Source organism: Arachis hypogaea, chromosome 3 (genome assembly GCF_003086295.3).
Source record: "Arachis hypogaea cultivar Tifrunner chromosome 3, arahy.Tifrunner.gnm2.J5K5, whole genome shotgun sequence".
Lineage (NCBI taxonomy): Eukaryota > Viridiplantae > Streptophyta > Magnoliopsida > Fabales > Fabaceae > Arachis > Arachis hypogaea.
Window position 1 is genome coordinate 140,863,125 of NC_092038.1, and position 20,557 is coordinate 140,883,681.

A 20,557-nucleotide genomic window follows, 5' to 3' on the forward strand; every position below is an offset into this window, starting at 1 on the left:
TCCCATAAAAGATGTCTTTTTTTTTAGATTGATGCTTGTAATTTGTATAATTGCATTTTTACGAAAATTAAATCAAAACATTCAAGGATTGTTGACATGAATTTTCAACGGGTAAAATTATTTTGAAAGTAAAATAGAATTTTTAAGTGTTAAAAATAATTTTTTTTATTGTAAAAATTATTCGGAGGACTAATTTAGAGATCACACAATTTTTTAGGAACTAATTTAACTATTTACTCTTATTTGTATAACAGAATAGTGACTCATCAAAACTAACCAATTCTAAAATATACAGACGAACTCTGCTAGGGAGACAATGAAAAATTTTGACAATTTATACAATAGATATTGAATTTGGTTCAATAAAAAAAAAAAAGAAACCTAAACAATTATTTCAAATAATTAATCATCTCAACCCTAATTTATTACCAAAGAAATTTACCCAAACACCCTCTTCCCTCCCCATCCCAACCGTCTGCTACCCCACCCTCATCAATCATCCCACCTCCCCGGCGTTAGAAGTTTTCTCACCCGCCATCAAACAATCATCTACGTAATTATTAAAATAATCATTTCACTACCTAGTGAAATAACCATCCAACATTTGTTAATTGTATATAATTAAACAGAATCAAATTAAGAATTAAATAACCATCTACATACCTAATGAATTGAACATTCAGCAGTCGAAAGAGACGTCTTGAAGGCTGTGAATGCTTGATTTCCTAAACCAAATGCCTTCATGGAGCTCGGTGGCGGAGCAGATGATCTCATCGGTGGTGCTGTACTTGGAGTCCACCGTGAACCACATGTAGCAGCAGTTTCTATGGGTTTTGGATTTTACAATACGTGTTGGGTGGGTTGGTCCTTACATGACAAGGCCCTTTCTGTATACGTCGCCCAAACCTCTCTTTGTGCGCGACGGGGAAGAAAGGAAGGCCTGCAGAGGAATCCGATGTTATTTAGTCGGCCTAAACCACCTTTGTGCGTGACAGGAATGTTCGGACGACCACAATGAGTAGGGTGGCATCGGGTCGTGGTCTGGGCGGCGGTGGCAGCGCAGTGTTGGGCTGTGGTCTGAGCGGTGATGGCGTTTGTTGTTTGCGGCGACCGACCAGTGAGAATGGAAGATAATGACCGCCGAAGACGTGAAATCACATGTAGAGAGTGTTTGGGAGGGGGTTGCGGTATCAGTGTAATGACCTTGAGACAAAGGAAAAGTATAGGGTACCAATATATTATTTGTCAACTTATTGCCAACAATTATTATATAAATTAAATATTATATAAATTAAATATTATATAATTTTTTTATTTCTATTGTACACATTGTACAATTATTTAATTGTCTCCCTATACTTTCTCTGTACATAATGGAAAATACTACTTATACAACAAAATTCAGCATTTATTCAACCTTTAAATCTAATATTTTATTATTTTAATTTTTTTAATTAATCATATTTTCTATTTTTAAGGAACTACTTTTATTTTGAATACTTATCACTGTAAAATTTGTAACCACTTGCAATACATTAATTTTTTGCAAACCAAACCATAAAACTCGTAACAACTTTTCGTGTACTAATTTTTAAAAAATTAGTGAAGTTTTCAAAATCAATTAAACTCACTTCAATTATTTTTTTTATTCAAAACATTCAAAACTCATGTCAAAAACACATCTAAAATTAAATAAACAACATAAACACATTTAAAATTATGTATTAACACATCTAAATTATTGTCATTATAGTTCAAAATTACATATTGAACACAGAAAAAATTAAACTCAAATACACATCCAAAATTATAAAAATGCATTCTAAATATTTTATCAACACATCCAAAACTCATGTAAAAAAACTTATATATGTACATAAAAACATAATGAACAACATAAACACATCCAAAATTAAGTATTAACACATCCAAATTAGGTTAACATTATAACTCCCAAATCAAACATATGAGTGCAAAAAAAAATTATAATCACAAATACATTAAAAAAAAAAAACACAGACACTTCCAATATTATACATAAATTTAAAAAAATAGAACTTTTTATTAAGCGAAAAAAAAGGATAGCATATCTTCATGAATGAACTCAACCAATTTTTTTAGAAATTTGCAAGCAGAACTACCAGAGACAGAAGGAGTGCGACTTGGGGGAGAAGACAGGGGGAGGCACAGGAGAAGGGGGCGGTTGTGTGTGGCGCGAGGGAGGAAACGGGAAGGAGCCCATCGATGGAGGAGGCGCGGAGGTGTGCGTAAGGGAAGTGCGCGTCGCGGGGAGGAGCGCGTCGCCGAAAGAGGAGATCGTCGCAGAGGAGTGGGCAACGCGGGAGAAGACGAGCGGCCACAGATAAGGAGGGAGAGGCGCTGCAGTTCTGGATCCTTACGGAGCGAAAATTTTACTAGTGATTTAAGATGTTTAAGATTTATTTTAGAATTTTAAATTCAAAATTTTGAATTCTAACTCATTTGATTTTTGGATGTATATTTAAATTGTAATATATTAATAATTAAATATATTAAATCTGAAACAGAAATTTAAAATTGAAATTGAAATTTTAAATTTCAGTTTTATTTAGTTTGTATTTTGAATGTGTATTTAATTTTAAAAAGACACTAAATTTATTTATAATTTTTAAATGTGTTTGTTTTAATTTTTTTAAATTATTGTAATAAAAGACTTAATATTGTACAACTTTTGAAGGATACCTAGTTGAATTGATACATAATATATAAAGAGGTGAGAAGAAAGAAAACAACAAATAAAAACCATGTTTATTGGACTTTGTCAGATTGATCATATTGTTGTTACTTATATTTCAATATATAATATTTATAATTATATGTTAATTATATTTAAATTTATTTATTTATTTCAATAATAATTAAAGAATTCAAAATAACAAAAACTAATAAATTAAAAAAAAATCAAAAGAAGCAAGTTCTAACTCTCTGGTTTTCAAACTATGACGTCCAAACATTATACGTGGGTGGGTGTGTAAGTTGACAAAAAAGAAGTAGCTGAATCCTAAATCAGATGATAGATTGATTGCTTTTTAAATCTCAACTAAGATTAGAATGTGGTTTAACCGTTTAAGATTTTTATAGTGTGGGTGAGTGTGTGTATAAATAGTGTAATGATAAAAAAAAGGTTTGATCAAGAAGAAAAAAAATGATACTATACTATAGATTACAATAATTTACTATATATTAGAATAAGGTATTCATGTACTTATATTTTTTTCTATCTTCTCAACCATTATTGGATTCAATAGATATTTAACCACTTGCGGAATTTATAAATGTTATATATATGCCAACTTCTATTTTTCTATTTTGCTTCAAAATTTGCTAACTAAAGGTTATTTGACGAAAAAAAGGAAAACACTTCTAAGATGGGTTGAAATATCATTGAGTGCTGCATAAATCAAACTGTTTTTCGACCTATAATCCTACATATGAGCATTTAATTAAGAAAGAGTAACACTATACGTATAAATTTTTTTATCAATTAAATCTAATTAAATTGATTTAATATTAATAAAAATCATTCTCATCACTCTCGCTCATCCAAGTTTTATTATGGGACGTGGTAGAATTTAGTTTTAAAAGAATTTGTACCTAGGGGTGCAAGCGAATCGGATCGGATATGGCCAGAATTTCGATCCGATCCTTACTAAAATCATCGGATCGGATCCAATATCCGCAGTTTTTAAGGTTGGATCCGATCCGATTTGCACATTTGCGAATCGAATATCGGATATATCCGCAAAACACAAAAATATTTTAAAAAGTTTATTCTTATTAAAAAAATATCAATAAAATTTATTTTTCTATTCTTTTAAATATGTTTACTCTTAAAATAATATTAAACATATTTTTTTAAATAATAAATTAAAATAATACAACATATATGATAATTATTAGTTGAAATAAAATATAAAAAAATATTTACTTATTTATTTCTTTATTTTTGCGGATACGCGGATATGCGGACACCAACACAAAATCCGCAATCCGATCCGATTAGTGTGCGGATCCGATCCGATCCGAAAGCCTTACGGATCGGATCCATATCTGTAATTTTCGGATCGGATTCGGTTATATGCGGATCGAATCCAATCTATGAACACCCTATTTGTACCTACGTATAACATTAACAAACAATAGCAGTAGTTAACAAGCAAGTTGTGGCCTTGTTCCCTGTAAGTGACGACAACACAAAAAGATTGGTGTAGAGACAATTCAAGATCCTTTTCACATGCAATTGCATAACCATAATTGTATTGCTTGCACCTTCAATTCAAATTCATATAAATTTCTTTTTTGTTTTATTATTTTATTTTATCCTCATGGACTCCTTAGCTTCCTGTACTCTTCAACTTATATATATCTAACTTGTCGTCTATATGAGGGCTATAATTTGTATATTACATTATGTCATTGAAAGCACTTAATAATTTCTTTAATTTAGTTATCAAATTGTTATGTTTATGTCTTTTTTTTTCCCATCCATTCTAGAGGATGTCATAAGATCTATGAAAAATCATTCTTCAAACTTTGAAACATGCCACAATGACCATACTTGTAGCATATACTTTTTTCACAAGTTGCATTTCTAAAATGATATCTTATATATATATGCGCATGCATTTACAGATTTATATCAATTTCCATGAAATATATATATGTTTTTTATTTCCATCATGCACGAAGAAGAGGATAAGAGCGAGGGTGATGTTCCACTTGCTAGTCTATCTATCATAGATAGCAAAACCAGTACTAACCAATTAATGTCCTCCCAACTAGCTCAATAATTGGCTTATAATATATTCTATCCTTTTTGAAGAATGGGAGTTTTTTTTTTTTTTTAAATCATTATTTATCATATATGCAGTTTGAGTGCTCCAATTTATCTGGTTTGCTGGTTCCAAACAAGAAGAAAAGTTGCATTTATTTAAGCTCCAAAAGATATTAGGAAATTAATTTCTTTCAAACTAGACAGAGTGCTTTAATAATTCATATTATATAACATGAAGACTAAAATTGAACAACTACTTCACTGTATACTCATCAGCAAAAAACTTATGATATGTTATCTTCAGATATAAAATAGAATTTTTGTACAAAATCACAATATAATAATGATTCTTATTTCACAACCGGAAACTCAGTTGTTTTTTACATAGAAAATCATCATTGGTTGTAGAAACTCCAAAAGGAGTTTTAATGTGTTCAAATCTTTCTGATAGAAACAAGGTTTGCAAATTTCCTAGCTCTGTTGAAACCCTCACTTGAGCTATGAATATTGCCTTCACAGGCCTGTGGTCTGATAGTTTTGACTCACTTCTATTGTACACAAGTTGCTTTAAACCATTTCCATACCACACTATTCGGTCACACCTAAATTAACAACAAACAATTAATTCAATTTGTTAACTATTATTTAATATCAATCTAAATATATAGTTTTGACAATTTTTGTGTCTTACCATGCTGGTGCTCGCTTCTTTTCTGCTTTTTTCCCATGATAACAACATCCATAATACATATCTGAATTTGGAAAATACTTGTATGTTGGAGCAAATTTGATTGGCCCTTCATGCCACCCTCTTAACATGTTTCCGTTCTCTAGCTCCATCATTAGCTTCATTAGTTTTCCCACTAATACAAGTTAGATAAAAAAACAAGAAAGAAAAGAATATTCCTAGAAGATTTTCCAAATTATATTCAAAGTTCAAACCTTAATAAGATACCTGATCATTTTGTAATAAGGAATCCCAGTCTCCTTTTTCAACAAGTAACCGTGTTGATTCTTCTGGTAGAGAAATTCTATAATTTAGATCTCCTAGCAATACTACATGGCTGCACATAAAAGACAAAACTGTGTGTTAGGTAGCACCTCAAAATTAATACAACATTATTTGTTCTCTAATTATATCTAAATAAATATGCAAGAAGCAGGGGAATAGTTAATTAATTTGACCATTCAGTGATTACTAAGAAGAAGTCAACTATATTTAATAACTAATCTACTTGGGTATGTATTACTAATTCTGTAGTTGCAAATGGTTTTTTACTCTCATTTTTTACAATGTTAGTTCTAATCTGTTTGATTAATATTAGTTACAAAAAAAGAACAATTTCCTCCCTACTACTAAAATTGAATTAATTAAGGATAAAGTTTGTTAGAAACGTAACAACCAACTAATAATGATGTTAGTGTTTTGGCGGCATCGTTTTCTATTTAATTAGGAACAAATTCAAAGCCAGGGACTATATATGATTGGTGAAATGGTGATGGTTCTTCACTAAAAAAATGAATTCTTTTTTTAAGAGCCAGGAAAATCATATGCACATGAAAAACAAAACTGTTTATTTAATACATATTGGCACCTTGTTTTGATGATTTTGTCAGAAAGGAACTTAATTAATAAAGAAAAAGCAAGGGGGGGGGGGTGAATAATTATAAAAAATATTTGGACGGTTTCAAGATTATTATACTGACTCATGATCAAGAATCTTTCTTGGCAAATCAAACAAAGGGCCTTTGGGAAAAGTTGTCCGGGAAAATATTTCTGCAACGTTAGAGTTTCTGTGCTTCTCATCTCCTTCTCTGCCCCCTGATGCAAGATGGCTGCACACAAAGCAGAAGCTTGTTTCATGTAACCGAAATCTCACTGACACCGATCCCTGTAAATTAAAATTCAAATATGACTTTTAGTGATTATATATATAATATGTTGTGTTTCAATAAAGACAATTTTTTATCTAACAATAATAATTTGTTAGTTTGTATGTATGTAAGAGTTTAAATTAACGGACATACAAGAAAAACAGGTAGAATTTGTCTTATTTAGCAATAATTGATGAATACTAAATAAAATAAATTCGGTTGAACTAATTGTGGGGTTAATGAAATGTAATTTGTTTAATTAATTATAGGTGACCTTGTTTCCTAAGCAGCCCATGATGCCACATCCAATACAAGAGACACTTGGATGGTGAATGAAAGGGCGAAGATCTTTCCTTGTCCACACAGATATGAACACACCAACCATTTGCTTGCTTATGATACACTGGAATTCTTGTGGGTCTCCTTTCCACTCATCATCATTTTCTGTCTTCTTGTTCAGAGCTTCCCTGATTAAGGAATTCCATTTGCTAGAAACCTCGCTGTTCTCTGATCCCAGAACGTTTGATGCCTTCAGAGGCACTATTTCTTGAAACCTGATGATCATTAATTGTTATTTCTATGTATGTAAATCAATAACAAGAAGAATAATTAATTAAAGGCTACATACTTACCCTAGTACATAGATGTCACAGGAGTTGTTGCATGTGTCCAACAAATCCTCCAAGTTCAAATCTTGGTGTGGTGCAACCCCACCTACGTTCCATGTGCTAACAAAAACCCTTGGATCACACACATACACCAGTAAAGAAATTAAGAAAAAGGGGAAGTAGAACAAGAGATTTGAATTTTAAGATTTGAAGAAGCTAATTAAGGCTTACTTGTAGTTGTACTTGTTGTAATTTGGATGATGATGAATGGATTGTTCATCAATGGACAACAAGGGTTGCTCATAAGTATGATGATAATCAGCGACAAAGTTGGTGCTTCCTAGCCTCTTCTTGAGAATCTTATTAACCACTAATGTAGGCCACATGGTCGGATCTATCTAGCTACCTAGCTAGCTTGACATGTCATTACTACTGCATGCTTTTAATTTGGTGCGTGGCATCGTAAAGTGTTAGTTGGTTACTGAATGAAAGGAATATATATAGTGAGAGTAGAACATGAGAGATCAATAATAATCATGAATCATGATGGAGAAGAGAGAGAGAGAGAGAGAGAGACTCATGAATCATGTGACGTATAGATGATGTGCATTATTATTGGCTGCATTGTTGAATTCATTCCTTTACAATGTCCTAGTGGGAGAGAGAGAGACGCAAATTTATCAGAAAAACATGGGTCTACTCTTCTCTGCACATTTGAATTCTTCTGTTTGTTTACTACAATTTATTAAACCATATCTTAATGTTTCTCGCATATTTAAATTCTTCAACATGGCTGCAACTCCAAGTGGGATTAGATTAGTGTGGTCCATAGCAAACCAGGCATGCAAGTAACGCAAATAATAATAATAATAATAATAATAAAGAATCACATATATCTTAATGATCATAATTAACCAAACTTGCATGATATATCTGAAAATATTAATTATCTCCATGACTGAATTATTTGGTGAAAAATAATTTGACACATTTGTTATGTAGCATATGTGATGATCTTGCTAAATTTGTGACTTTAAAAGAAGATGTTGTCTCACACCGTAAATATTTTGGTATTTAAAACATTTAAAACATAGAAAAGTATAGGTACCAACATATTATCTGCCAACTTATTGTCAATAATAATTAATTATTATATTTTAAATACATATATAAAGAGACACATCCAGAATATATATCTATAAAGACACTTCTATTAAACACAACCATAAAAAATACATTTTTATTAGACACATCCACGAAAACACTTCCATGAAACACAGTTATAAATAAGAGTTGGCAAAAATTGGCAAATATGCTGTTAGTAATGTAGCAGGACCGTTAAAACATTAACTACAAATGACTATTTGATAGCAAGTCATAATATCGATGATTACTCAAATAAAAATATATTTACAATCAATTTGGGTTGGTCTAATTATTAGCTCACTTATTCGCTTAAATAAATATCAATATTCGAATTTATTATGTATGTATTTTTAATATATTTTTATATTTTAATATATATTTTTTACTAATAATAACTAATTTTAATTCCTGATTTTGATATAAACCTAAATAGTTGATTCGAATTGTATTGTTCATAGCCTCATCATATGGTAGGTTTATTCTTCTTTGTGATAGTTCGAATTCATTAAATTTATATCTGATATTAATTAATGAGAGTGTGTGTATAAATATTAGGATACATGCAAATTGACATTAAAAAAATGTAGTGTATATTTATTATATGTAAGAGTGATGTTTTGTATCTATAGCTGATAATTGATAATGAACATAAAACAAAATAAAAAATCTTATTTCTCGATAATGTACAAATTAAATAATGCTTTCATGAAGGAGAAAACGTAAGCTTTTGTTCCTTATTTTGGGTGCCATAAGATATCAATGGAACTAACGTCTGAATTCAGCTTGTTTTGATTATATATATATATAGTATAGAGTGCTTATAGCCTGGGGAAGATGTTCATGAACTTTTCCCGCGTGATCTTCTTGCTCCCTGAGCTTCGTTCTCTGTTTAGTAGTGTTAATTTTAGGCACAAAAAAAAAAAAAAATTAACACACATAAATGATATTCTTTGCAATAATGCTTATGTTGATAGAAATTTCTTGAAATGCATATTAAGATGACGTTCTACATCGATGATAAGTTAAATTATGAAATCAATTTTTCTTTTCTCGATAGATATTCATTGATTAATAATTAGTTAGAGACAATAGTATGTTTACAAGAGAGGATAATACATCAAATAATGACGATAACACAAGAGCTAAGTCTATCATTGCAAATTATGATGAAAACTACACAGCATTATTTTAATTGGTGTCAAATTATATTTTATTTGATTATAGAGTAGAGATTTATAATTATAAAGCATACTATTAGTATTACCAGTTCAATTAACTTTGATGCAATGATATTATGTAAAAAGATTTATGTTATTTTTCAGTTAAATTTATGTATTTAGATAATACTAATTTGTCAATATATCATTAAATATTTGTGTACCAATACTAGTTAGTACATATAGATGAGGATCTGTATTTCTTGTTTAACTATTTTTTTTGGGTTCGATACTCACTAGAGAATAGAAATAAAGCTTGCTTGCTCGTAAATATTCAAGAAATTAATCATTGAACTTCCAACCTCATAGATATCCTGATACAAACAAAAAAAAACATTAAATATTTGTGTAAAAAATTTTATTTACCGTCTACTAAGTATTAATTATTTTATATATAAATTGAGTATTAGTAATATATGTATACAGAAAGTTTTGGCGGTCTGCCGATTTTAGTAATTTTGGCCAATAATTACTCAACATAAATACTAAAGTGTTTTTAATAAATAAAATTTATTAATTTATAGGTGTAAATTTTGATAAATATAAATACAAAATATATTAATTTATATGTATAAATTATATATTTTATGTATATAAATATAAATATGAGTATAAATTATTATTGGCTAAATACTAATTTAAAATTATAATTTTTTTTTTTAAAGTTAGGAGTGAGAGTTAAATTTATGATTTTTAGATGAATATAAAGAGATTATACCATTTGAATTATAGTTCGTTAGCAAATTATAATATTTACTAATAATGTAATATTACTGTATATGTATATGTATATGTATATGTATATGTATATGTATATGTAGATGTAGATGTAACTTTCAAGAAGTTAAAACAAGGTTTTCACAAAAATATTTTATAAGCCGTGTACCAATATATAATATTGCGCAGATAGAAAATGGAGGCAAGTCACATTTACTTACTGTTTAGAGGTCACATAATATATTTTTAATAATATCTAGTTGGCACCATCAATATATATACCCTTAATGCACTCTTTGATGATCAACGTTATTAGTTACCTCATTAGAATAACTTAATACAAATAATCAAGGACCAATCAATCTTTGCCGGCGTCTCGTTGGTGGACCAACGTTCTTGGTTTCTGCCTAATATTGTCATCACATTTATCACATACATTTAAAAATAATCATAGATTAATTAAAAAATGTATCTTTTTTTCCTTCTCATCACTTTTACTTTTGAAAATTATTTTTTATCAATTGTTTTTCTTTAATTAGTAGACTAATGTGGCTGTGATTTTCTAACTGGAGTTAAAAAACAGCCGACATACTTGGCTGTGTTGTTGAAAGGAACCTCTTCTAAGACTGACTTTTGCATGATATAATTAGTTTAATGTTAAGCACCCAAAAAATGGGACAATTATATTATTAAATAAACTAAACTATTTGTGCCTGAAATGTGAATCAATACAATGAAACTGGATGTTGTTGCTTTGTGGATTATTATATAGTAAGCTATAAATGTTACTGATGATGATTGTCCGTACAACCTTTCCAATTTGTTTTGTAAATAATTTTGATAATTTAAACTAATCAAGTACAAAATGTTGAGTGTTACTTTAGTGAAACTAGTGAAATTATTTGCTAACTATTATGTAGATTTTTAGTAAATTTTTTGTTGGTCCAATATTTATTATCTGAGAACAAAATTTATTTTTTTTTTGCGAGGAGTAATTTTTAAATATGCATCAAAGACTCTTCTTTGAACAAGACTAAGAAAAAGAGAAATATAAACTGAAATTTAAGTGTTTGAATTGAAAAGAGAAAAAATGAAAAGAGTACATTGCAAAAGGGAAAATACTTGCTGAAAAGGAAATCATAGAAAATTTAAATGAAAATATATAAAGATATGGGAGAAATTTTACAGAAAATAAAGTTTTTGGCAAACTCAAAAAGTCATTAGAGATGTGAATATGTGAGAATATTTTCTGAAATCGAATTTCAACTTCGTTTCTTATGAATCTTGTATATTTATAGATTTCTTCAACTAAACAAATTTCATCACATGTTTCATATACAAAACTTGAAAAGTAACTATCCCTACCAGATATATGTGTTGTGAAATCATCTTCAACTGTCTTGACCATCGATCCTAACACTGTTTCAATTGCTCTATTTCACTTCGACAAACCTCATCGAACTAATTAAATACCTTTTCCTTATTGATAAGTGATAACCTTATTTCGACAAAAAACTCATCACAGACGACAAGATTTATCATGTACAATCTTCGATGCTAATTGCACCATTTTCAATTTATAATTTATTTTATTCGACTAACACTAACCAATTTGGATTGGTCAAGTGGTCAGTTTATTCGTCTACTTAAGTGTTGGGGATTTGAATCCTACCTTGTACATGCAGACCTTTAAACGGATTAATAATATAAATTACACTGCTCATTAATTACTGTACCTTTTGTAAAATAATCCCGCTAGGAAACCAAGAGGAGTATAGCCAACAACAAGCCAACAAACATATTTAACCACTACAACAAATTTGATTTTTACCGACAATTTTTTAACGGCAATAGTAATATAGCCACAACTTCTATTATTAAAGAACTTTTTTAATGGCAAATGAATAATTGCCGTTAAATACTTCCTTTGTTATGGCAATAAGAGGAAATGGCCGCTAAACAATTACCAATAGTATATAAAATTATTCTTGTCTGCTATTATTAAGAGTATCACTTTTCGTTCGCTATGCATTTCTCTCATTCTGCGTCGAACTACCACCACCCATGGCACCTCTTCTTCGTCGCTTCACCCAATCTCCTTGAGTAGAAGTGCCGGCTCTTCAATTTTCCACCACTGCCACCTTCTCCTCCTCTTCACACCACGTGCTACACTGACCTACTCAATTGATGTTCTTCGCTGTCGCCTCCTCCTCACTCTGCATTCTCTGGCGCTGGTTCTTGCCACAATCTCTGTCTTCGTTGCTGCCTCTACCACATACTTTGATCTCTGATTTTAGTTTGCATCTCATAACCTTTTGCTCCTTTTCTCATTTAATTTCAATCGCTTAACTGAAAAATTCTCATTTCCAGGGTTTGTGTGATTTAATTGATATTCTGATCTGATTGGGAATTTTTTGAAAATTTCATGTTAATTTTGTGATTTTATTATGTGAAATCTGGTTTGATTCTCTTGTAATGATCATGTATTGCTATGAATCGAAATGCATGTTGATGTGCTTCAATATTTGCTGCTTAACTTGATATCTGGCAGAATCCATTGCAATTAGTATGATTCTCTGGTCTGTTAGCGCATTATTCTCTTGATTAATAGGTTTGATAGAAGTAACCTGATTCATGGTGATTCTTCAACGGTTGAACTCAATAATTCCAATATGGTAAAATTCTAGTTTTCGTCTAGTTTTTGTCTTTTATTATTTCTCTCAAGAGGATGAAAAGCTTCTCAGGCATATCATTAAGTACGGTCATGGATGTTGGAGCTCTGTTCCTAAGCAAGCAGGTTAGTATTCATAATATGATACATGTTAAGGTTTGTTCTGTGTTGTTGTTAATGTGGTTGTTGGTGATAGGTTTGCAGAGGTGTGGTAAGAGTTGCAGACTTAGGTGGATCTATTACTTAAGGCCTGATTTAAAGTTTGGAATATTTTTAATTTTACTATTTCCACTACAACCACAGTTTAGGTACCTATTGCTTTGATCAGAGAAGGAACTAACACAATCTCCACTACTACTATTCACAACAGGTTGGGGTGGGGGCTAGCTGGCTTATCAGAATCTATTGGTGAGCATGTGTTCTTCATGAGTCTTCTTGCTTACATTATAAGATCAAGTTTGCTCAATAATGTAACTTTTGGCATTTGGTTGAATAAAATCAGACAACAAGGCTTCATTTCAAGGACCTCAGCCTTAGTCAAAAGGTATTCCCTGGGGTATATCAGGTTGACATTTTTCTATTCAGATTAAGAGTATCTTGTCTCAAATTAAACTACCGCTTCAGGAAAAATTAGAAAAAAACTAACAACTCCTTGCGAGATCTCCAAGAGAACTACAGGCTGGTAGTTTCAATAATGAATTTGTAGAGAAACAAGATATTTTGAATTTACATGCTTTTAATTTAATCAACATGATATTGTAAATCGTTCAACTCTTCTATGCTTGTGAAACAGGCCTATAAAAAAGAATGGAAGTTGGGGTACATTTTTGGCATGAGCTATGCAAACTAAAGTGCATACTTTTAATTATTTAGTTGGCATTATGGCAACTTGGGATTTTGCTGTAGCTACATAATTTTATTGAAGGGCTCTTTACTTTCCTCATAAAGAGTAGTGGTTGTGTTTGGTTTCTTCTTAAGGGCAAAGCCCTAATACAGAGGGTGGTAGGACAAACCTATTGAAAACTGACTTCAGACTCTATTCCCTTTATTTTTTTTTTTTGAAAACTGTTTTAAATTTCTGAAAATGTTTACTTTACTGAAACTTGTGACTAATCTAGTGGAGTTAAAGAGTGTTAACTGCTTGTTGCTACACTTAGTCAAAATCACAACTTCCTTTGTTGAAATCCAGCAGAAGGATCCTTGCTTTAGGTAAATCCTCAGCACCTTTCCAATTTTTAATGCATTTGTTTTATTGAAATATTTTATTTATTTTATTTTATTTTTGAAAAAATTGTTATAAGTGTTGTTTATTTGAAGATTGTGATTTTTTCTTTCATGTAGAGTGGAATCTGGTGAATCTTCTCTCTTGGAGGATATTCTTTCTATGTTTTATTGCATGGCAATCATGAGGTCAGCTTCTATTTTTATTAATTCTGGAGTAGACAGTTACACACTATAATTAGGGTTCAATTTAGTATGTTTCTTATTTTTATTTTTAGATATCAGTTTATCTCATAAATGTTTTATACTGTGATGGATAAAATTAATTCGTAGAATCCTTGTAGGTAATTTCTCACCCTGTTTTTCTTCAATTCAATTAACACTGATTTGATTTCCTCTATCAATGCAGTTTATAATTTCTTTGGAAAATTTTCATTTGCTGAAGGATGTTTTGCTGCCTAACTTGATGGAGCTTTGTAGAATGTGAAAAGCTAGTTAGCTTTCTAGCTGCAAATAACTTGAATCCGCTATCTTATCTATCATGAGTGTATGAGGAGTTTTTAATAGAGACTCAAACATTAGAATGATTAACAGCAAATGGTTAACATGCATATAAACAAGATCTAACAAATTTAACTGTATGGCATGTGATGGCAGGTGAGATACAAGGGGCCTATCAAATAAAAATTACTACAATTGCTCTGGCTTTGTTGCTAGCCAGTAGGCACAATAAATTGGCAAGAGTAAACATACTAGGCCATCTAATTAAGGTATTACAATATTATATTGATTCAATATATTCGTTTAAACATTCTTTTCGAAGTGGTGCTGAGTAGTTGAGCTTATTTGCTTTTCAAAGTCTAATGTGGGAATAACGACAAGATCAAAAGCTAAATCAGCTTCAAATCAATGGGTAATGTTGCCACTTCCTACAAAGGTAACTCCATTTTATTACATATAGAACCTTAAATTGCATATGATATTATTGTTATCATGAGGCCAAATAAAAGGTTCGTATTTAGCAATAATTTGACGATCTGTTGTTTGATTTTTATTATAATTATTGTTATCATTAGAAACTAAATTCAATGCATTACATTGAATTGAGCAGGGGGAATTTAAGGTCCTAATTATTGTTGTTACAAATGATGAATTTTTTCCCAGAGGAAGAAGCACTTTGGTGAATGTTGATGATGTGATTATTGAAACAAGTCTTGGCAGATCCATCTAGACTATGATGACAGAGGAAAGAGAGAAAAGAGGGATTGATTTATAGCCTAACTTGATGTAATATAGTTATAGACTTATAGCATTTTTGTTGTTTAGATTTGTAACATGATTTATTATTTTTCAAGAGAATTTTATATATCAATATTTTGAGTTTAATGAAATATCTCATTTTGTAGTAATTAATTTGTATATTTATATTATGCATACTAATAATAATAATTGGCACAAATAATTGAGATTCTAGAAAAAAAAAGTAGTTCGTTGCTTTTAAGAAAATCAGTATAATATAACTAAAAAAGTTTTAAGATTTTAGCGGCAATAGTAATGGCAACTAAAAGTAAATAATATTACAATTTTAGAATTATTTTTAGTGGCCATATAAATTGCCGGTAAAATAGGTTTTTGCGGCAATAGTAATGGCCGCTAAAAATAAATAATATTGTAATTTTGGAATTACTTTTGGTGGCCATACAAATTGCCAAGAAAATGACCACTAATAGTTATATACTTTTTGCGGCCATTAAAAAGGCCTTTACCGGCAAATGTTATAATTGCCGCTAAAACCTTTTAGCGGCAAAGCATAAGACGGCTAATGTCTAATTGCTGGTAAATGTATTAGCGGCTATTTTTATTGCCGCTAAAAGCAAAATAAATGGCCGCTAAAAGTGATTTTTCTTGTAGTGAACCTACACTCTATACTAATTAATTGTCATTAATTAATAATTATTTAAATTTTATTTTTTAAAAGATACAAAATTAATGATTATTAATTGCCTCTTTTTACTCTAATTCATCTTTTAGCATTTATTACTACACAAATCCTAATTTCTCTTTTCAAAAATAAAACGTCCAAACTAAAAAAAAAAAAAACAAAACATAAGATAAAGAATCATCCAAATCCTACGAGAAAAACATACAAAACATAGGAAAAAGAATCATTCAAAACTAATAAAAAAATATCATCCGAAATTTAGGAAAAAAAAACATAAAAAACTAGTTAAAAGAATTATTCAAAACCAAACATGAAAGGAGAAGAGCCGTAGGGTGACCGGTGATGACATCTTAGACGGTGTTGCGTGGACGGTGGGTGACTCGTGGTGGCGCGTTGTGAAGAGGAAGCCACGGAAGCCGCGCATCGCGAGTGGAGGAGTCGCCATGGATCGGAATAGTTGATCGTGTGTCGCGAATGGGGGACCGATAGTGGCTGCGTCGCAACGGATGGAGCCGCGGCGGTGCAGATACGTCGGGACGGTAAGCGACGGCGTCGACGAAAGAAGGATGACGACGGGACGCGTGGAAGAAGCCGCGCAACACGATTTAAGACACGACGGTGGTCGATAGATGACGGAATAAAAAATGTATAGAGACGATGGGTTTGTGGAAAGAGAGATTTGATTGTTTCTAAATAAATAGAAAGGAATTAAATTTTTTATAGATTATTTTTATTGTGTATTATAAATGTGATTAGGATAAATATAGAAAGAATTCTTTTTAAATTTTAAAATTTTGATTTTTAAATTTTTATTTATTTATAAAATTTAAATTATAATAGAGTTGGTTTATCTTAGCTTCTAGAGGAATTGTTTCCTATAGTTTTCCTTTGTAAAAATAATACAAATTAAACAATTGAAGAGGATTAGATGCTCCGCATAGCATTCGAAAATCCTTTGCATAATTATATATATGCATGCATTTGGACGAATTAACGAAGGATAAGACAAGAAGGAGTGTTATGAAAAGAATAGTTAAGTTGCAGTTGCACTACTGACACCAAAAGTGTAGTTCAAATCAGACAGGTGTTGACCTGTTATTGTCCCTGTGGTCCAAGCTAACCCCTTTTCAACCATTCCATTCTATCAACTCTTACTATTATGCATATGCACCGCACTAATAATAATGGTTACGATGTTAATTAAAATTTAATAGAAGATCATCAATTCAATTTGTACCACTCAATTTTTTAAAAGGCCAGATTGGTTTATGTGTTAACTTTTAGGAGTTATTTTAAGTATTAATCCAATGTTTAATTCTTTATTTGTGAATACATGTGAGATATGCGACTAGTGAATCACCAGGTATATATGCAACTAAAAAGTAAAAAATGCTATGTATATGTATATCAAAGTAAAACAAACTAAATAATAGAGCATAAGTATAATATAAGGGTGAAAAATCAGGTGCAGTCGACTTCACGTAAAGTTGATAACTGATAGTCGTTAGATAATTTGACTAATTTAACTAAATTTTCATCTAACAGTTCTTAACTATTAACTTCACGTGAAATCGACTGCACCTGAGTTTCCACCATAATATAAGATACGAAAAATATGCGTTGCAGTTGTATCGAGTAGCTTTGATTGGTCAAATATGATGACTTTGTGTGGATTCATCGCTTGATAGAGAATAAATTGAATCACGATGGATTGTGAAGCCATATTCGTTATTCAAATAAATTATTATAATATTAAATTACAACAGAAAAGATCGAGACTCTTCCACCATCATCTTAATGAGTTCATCACTCAATTTAGAAAGTGCAAAAAAGAAAATGAATTTAACATAGTACATGTTTTATTACAATTATAAGTAGTGATGCGTAAGCGTAAGGCTCTAGACTGGAATCCAAATTAGAGCAAATATATTGGAACAAGTGTTGCCCTCTCATTTGTATTGAATCGTTTAATTGTTCAAACCGTATTTAGATAATAATCTTTCCTAATACAAAATTATTGCTGTCGTTATTCCTCTAATTGAACCTTCCAACAAGGTGCATGGTGTTGTTTTCTTAAGCCCGTCATCGAGTTGATGATGTGTTTTCGAATCTGTTTATTGATTTTTCTTTCATTTATATGTATCGTAAACGTAGTAAATATTTTATAGATATTAATATAAATGATATATTATGTCGTATTTCATTGTTGGTATTTTTGGTTTTTTTATTGCATTGACAATTATTGGACGTTAACTTTCTTATCCAAAAACTAAGTGTTACAACACTTTTTGAAGGTGAGATATGGTTAATAATGTTAACTTTAAATAAATAGTAATTAAATTAACAAGATAAGGAATGGACTGCCAATTTTGTAATTTAAAAGCCACAAATCTATAGGCACCGAAATGTCAATTATAAACGGTTAAACAGAAAAGAGGTGTCGCAAGTTAAATGGCTAATAAGGCTATATGAAGTAAGGTATTACGTAATCTGCTGGGATTATTTATTAATTGAAGAAATACAGAGAATTCGTTTTTAATTAATTAACATTATTAATTTTTTAATATAAAATTATTTTTTAACGCTATTTTTTAGATCAGAGGTAGAATTTAAAATTTATATTTTAATATTTAAGATTTGTAATTTAAAATTAAAAAATGTTAATATTGTCAAAAAAAGGAGACTCTTATTAATTAAACTGTCAAAAAATCGCCAACAAATCCAAGGCTAGACTAGACCAAATGTGTAAATATAGAGTGAAAAGGTTTAATTATTTTGCGAGATTTTATAGTTTTACGGAATTTTTAATTAGGTCTCTATACCTTTGATATATCGAATGTTCAATTCACTAGGTTTGCAGATAGTTATCCTAATATTAAGATTTAGGTGAGTAATTTAGAGGTGTAGTGTGTTTTTATTTTATTGGGCTAATTTTAGAGCTCATTGTTCATATTGTTCACAAAAACCATTGTCTACCTAACAAAGTCCAAAAAAATATTAGTAAATTGTGAATTTACTAATAGCCCTTGTCTTCCACTTGTAATAGGGTCTTAATTGATCTGATATCTCTTTCCTTCTCGTTGCTCCTCTTCTTCCTTCTCTGATATAGCAGTCCTTTCTCTACTCTTTCCTTTTTCTTTGTCTATTTCAACCTGTCTTCTTCTCTCAAATCTACGAACTTTTACATCAGATCCATCAGCAGCACCATTTGCACCAACAGCACCATTTCCAACAGCAGATCCACCTCAATTGTCAAGCAGCAACAGCATCTCCATTGTAGGATAGGTTACTGAACGTAACACTTACAAGCCAAAACTCAAGTAAAGATGTTAGGGCTAAGGACTGTGAATTTGCAGTCAAATGAGAAAGGTTTTTTTTTGGAGTTTTTGAAATATGGAAGTTTTCAAAAAGAGAATATTTATTTTTTTAATAAAATATTCTATTATTTTAAACATTTTTGTCACGGTAAGAATTTAATTAAAAAAATTATATAATATAGGACCTAATTAAAAAAAATATAGAGACCTAATTAAAAATTTAGTGAAATTATATATAGATTCGCAAAGTAATTAAACCGAATGAAAACTACTAATATCTTTCAGTAATCTAATTGAAGCTAAAAGGGTGCGTTAAAAGATTTCAATTACAATTAATTAGTTATTTTTCATCGCTAGTCTAAAAATATGTTTCTGGCCAAAGTTATCTATGGATAAACGAAAGTGTCTAAAAGAGGAGTTTAATTTCTCTTCCCTTCAGGTTAGCAACAAATTTGTTACACCATCCGTCACTAAATTCAGTCACAAATTATTGATGAATGAAAACTTTTTCGTCAAAAACTATCAGCAATGCTGTTTTTATTGATGGATAATATCAATTATTAATTTCTCCCTAACATTTATATCCATCACTAAATTATGTAATGTGTTAAAATAAAATCTGACGAATGCAAAAGATTTTAAAAGTGAGTACATTGACTCTACTAATAAAGTTATTACGCGGTCAAACAATTTTATTGAACAAGTCTCAACTAAATTAAATACAATCTTATTACGTTATCAACAATATTTCTGCTAATTTCTGTCAATTTTTATTTATAACTATATTTAATGGAAATATTTTTATGGATGTGTCTAATAAAAATATTTTTTTTATGGTTGTGTTTAATAGAAGTGTCTTTATAGATATATTTTCTGGATGTGTCTCCTTATATATGTGTTTAAAATATAATAATAAATTAACTGATAATATGTTGGTACCCTATACTTTTTTAATTAGATATGTAGAAACTTTTTAAACTTAGTTGTTATTGTTATCATCTTTTTTCTTCTTCTTCTTCAATAACATCAT

The 20,557-nt window shown here is 30.2% G+C and overlaps 1 protein-coding gene and 1 long non-coding RNA gene across 11 annotated transcripts; one reads left to right on the forward strand and one right to left on the reverse strand.

Moving 5' to 3' along the window:
• Positions 1-5,085: 5,085 nt before the first annotated feature.
• Positions 5,086-8,012, reverse strand: LOC112734715 (type IV inositol polyphosphate 5-phosphatase 9). 3 transcript variants are annotated; one of them, XM_072233710.1, is made up of 8 exons: positions 7,874-7,889; positions 7,528-7,777; positions 7,321-7,428; positions 6,963-7,242; positions 6,521-6,705; positions 5,769-5,877; positions 5,505-5,659; positions 5,086-5,415 (listed from the first exon to the last, which is right to left on the reverse strand). In XM_072233710.1, the coding sequence occupies exons 2-8, from the start codon at positions 7,680-7,682 to the stop codon at positions 5,169-5,171; spliced, it is 1,239 nt and encodes a 412-aa protein (XP_072089811.1). In that variant the 5' UTR covers positions 7,683-7,777; positions 7,874-7,889; the 3' UTR covers positions 5,086-5,168. The 3 variants fall into 3 exon arrangements, with proteins under 3 accessions (XP_072089811.1, XP_025639940.1, XP_025639941.1); XM_025784155.3 differs by having other exon boundaries at positions 7,528-8,012; XM_025784156.3 differs by lacking the exon at positions 7,874-7,889 and having other exon boundaries at positions 7,321-7,416; positions 7,528-7,804.
• A 4,335-nt stretch (positions 8,013-12,347) lies between these two features.
• On the forward strand, positions 12,348-15,677 carry LOC112734716 (uncharacterized). 8 transcript variants are annotated; one of them, XR_011880465.1, is made up of 10 exons: positions 12,405-13,173; positions 13,244-13,277; positions 13,418-13,455; positions 13,550-13,591; positions 13,841-14,256; positions 14,389-14,457; positions 14,678-14,815; positions 14,926-15,038; positions 15,128-15,205; positions 15,433-15,677. It is a non-coding gene; the product is annotated as an uncharacterized lncRNA (long non-coding RNA). The 8 variants fall into 8 exon arrangements; XR_011880468.1 differs by having other exon boundaries at positions 14,166-14,256; XR_011880464.1 differs by lacking the exon at positions 13,244-13,277 and having other exon boundaries at positions 12,348-13,173.
• Positions 15,678-20,557: the final 4,880 nt, after the last annotated feature.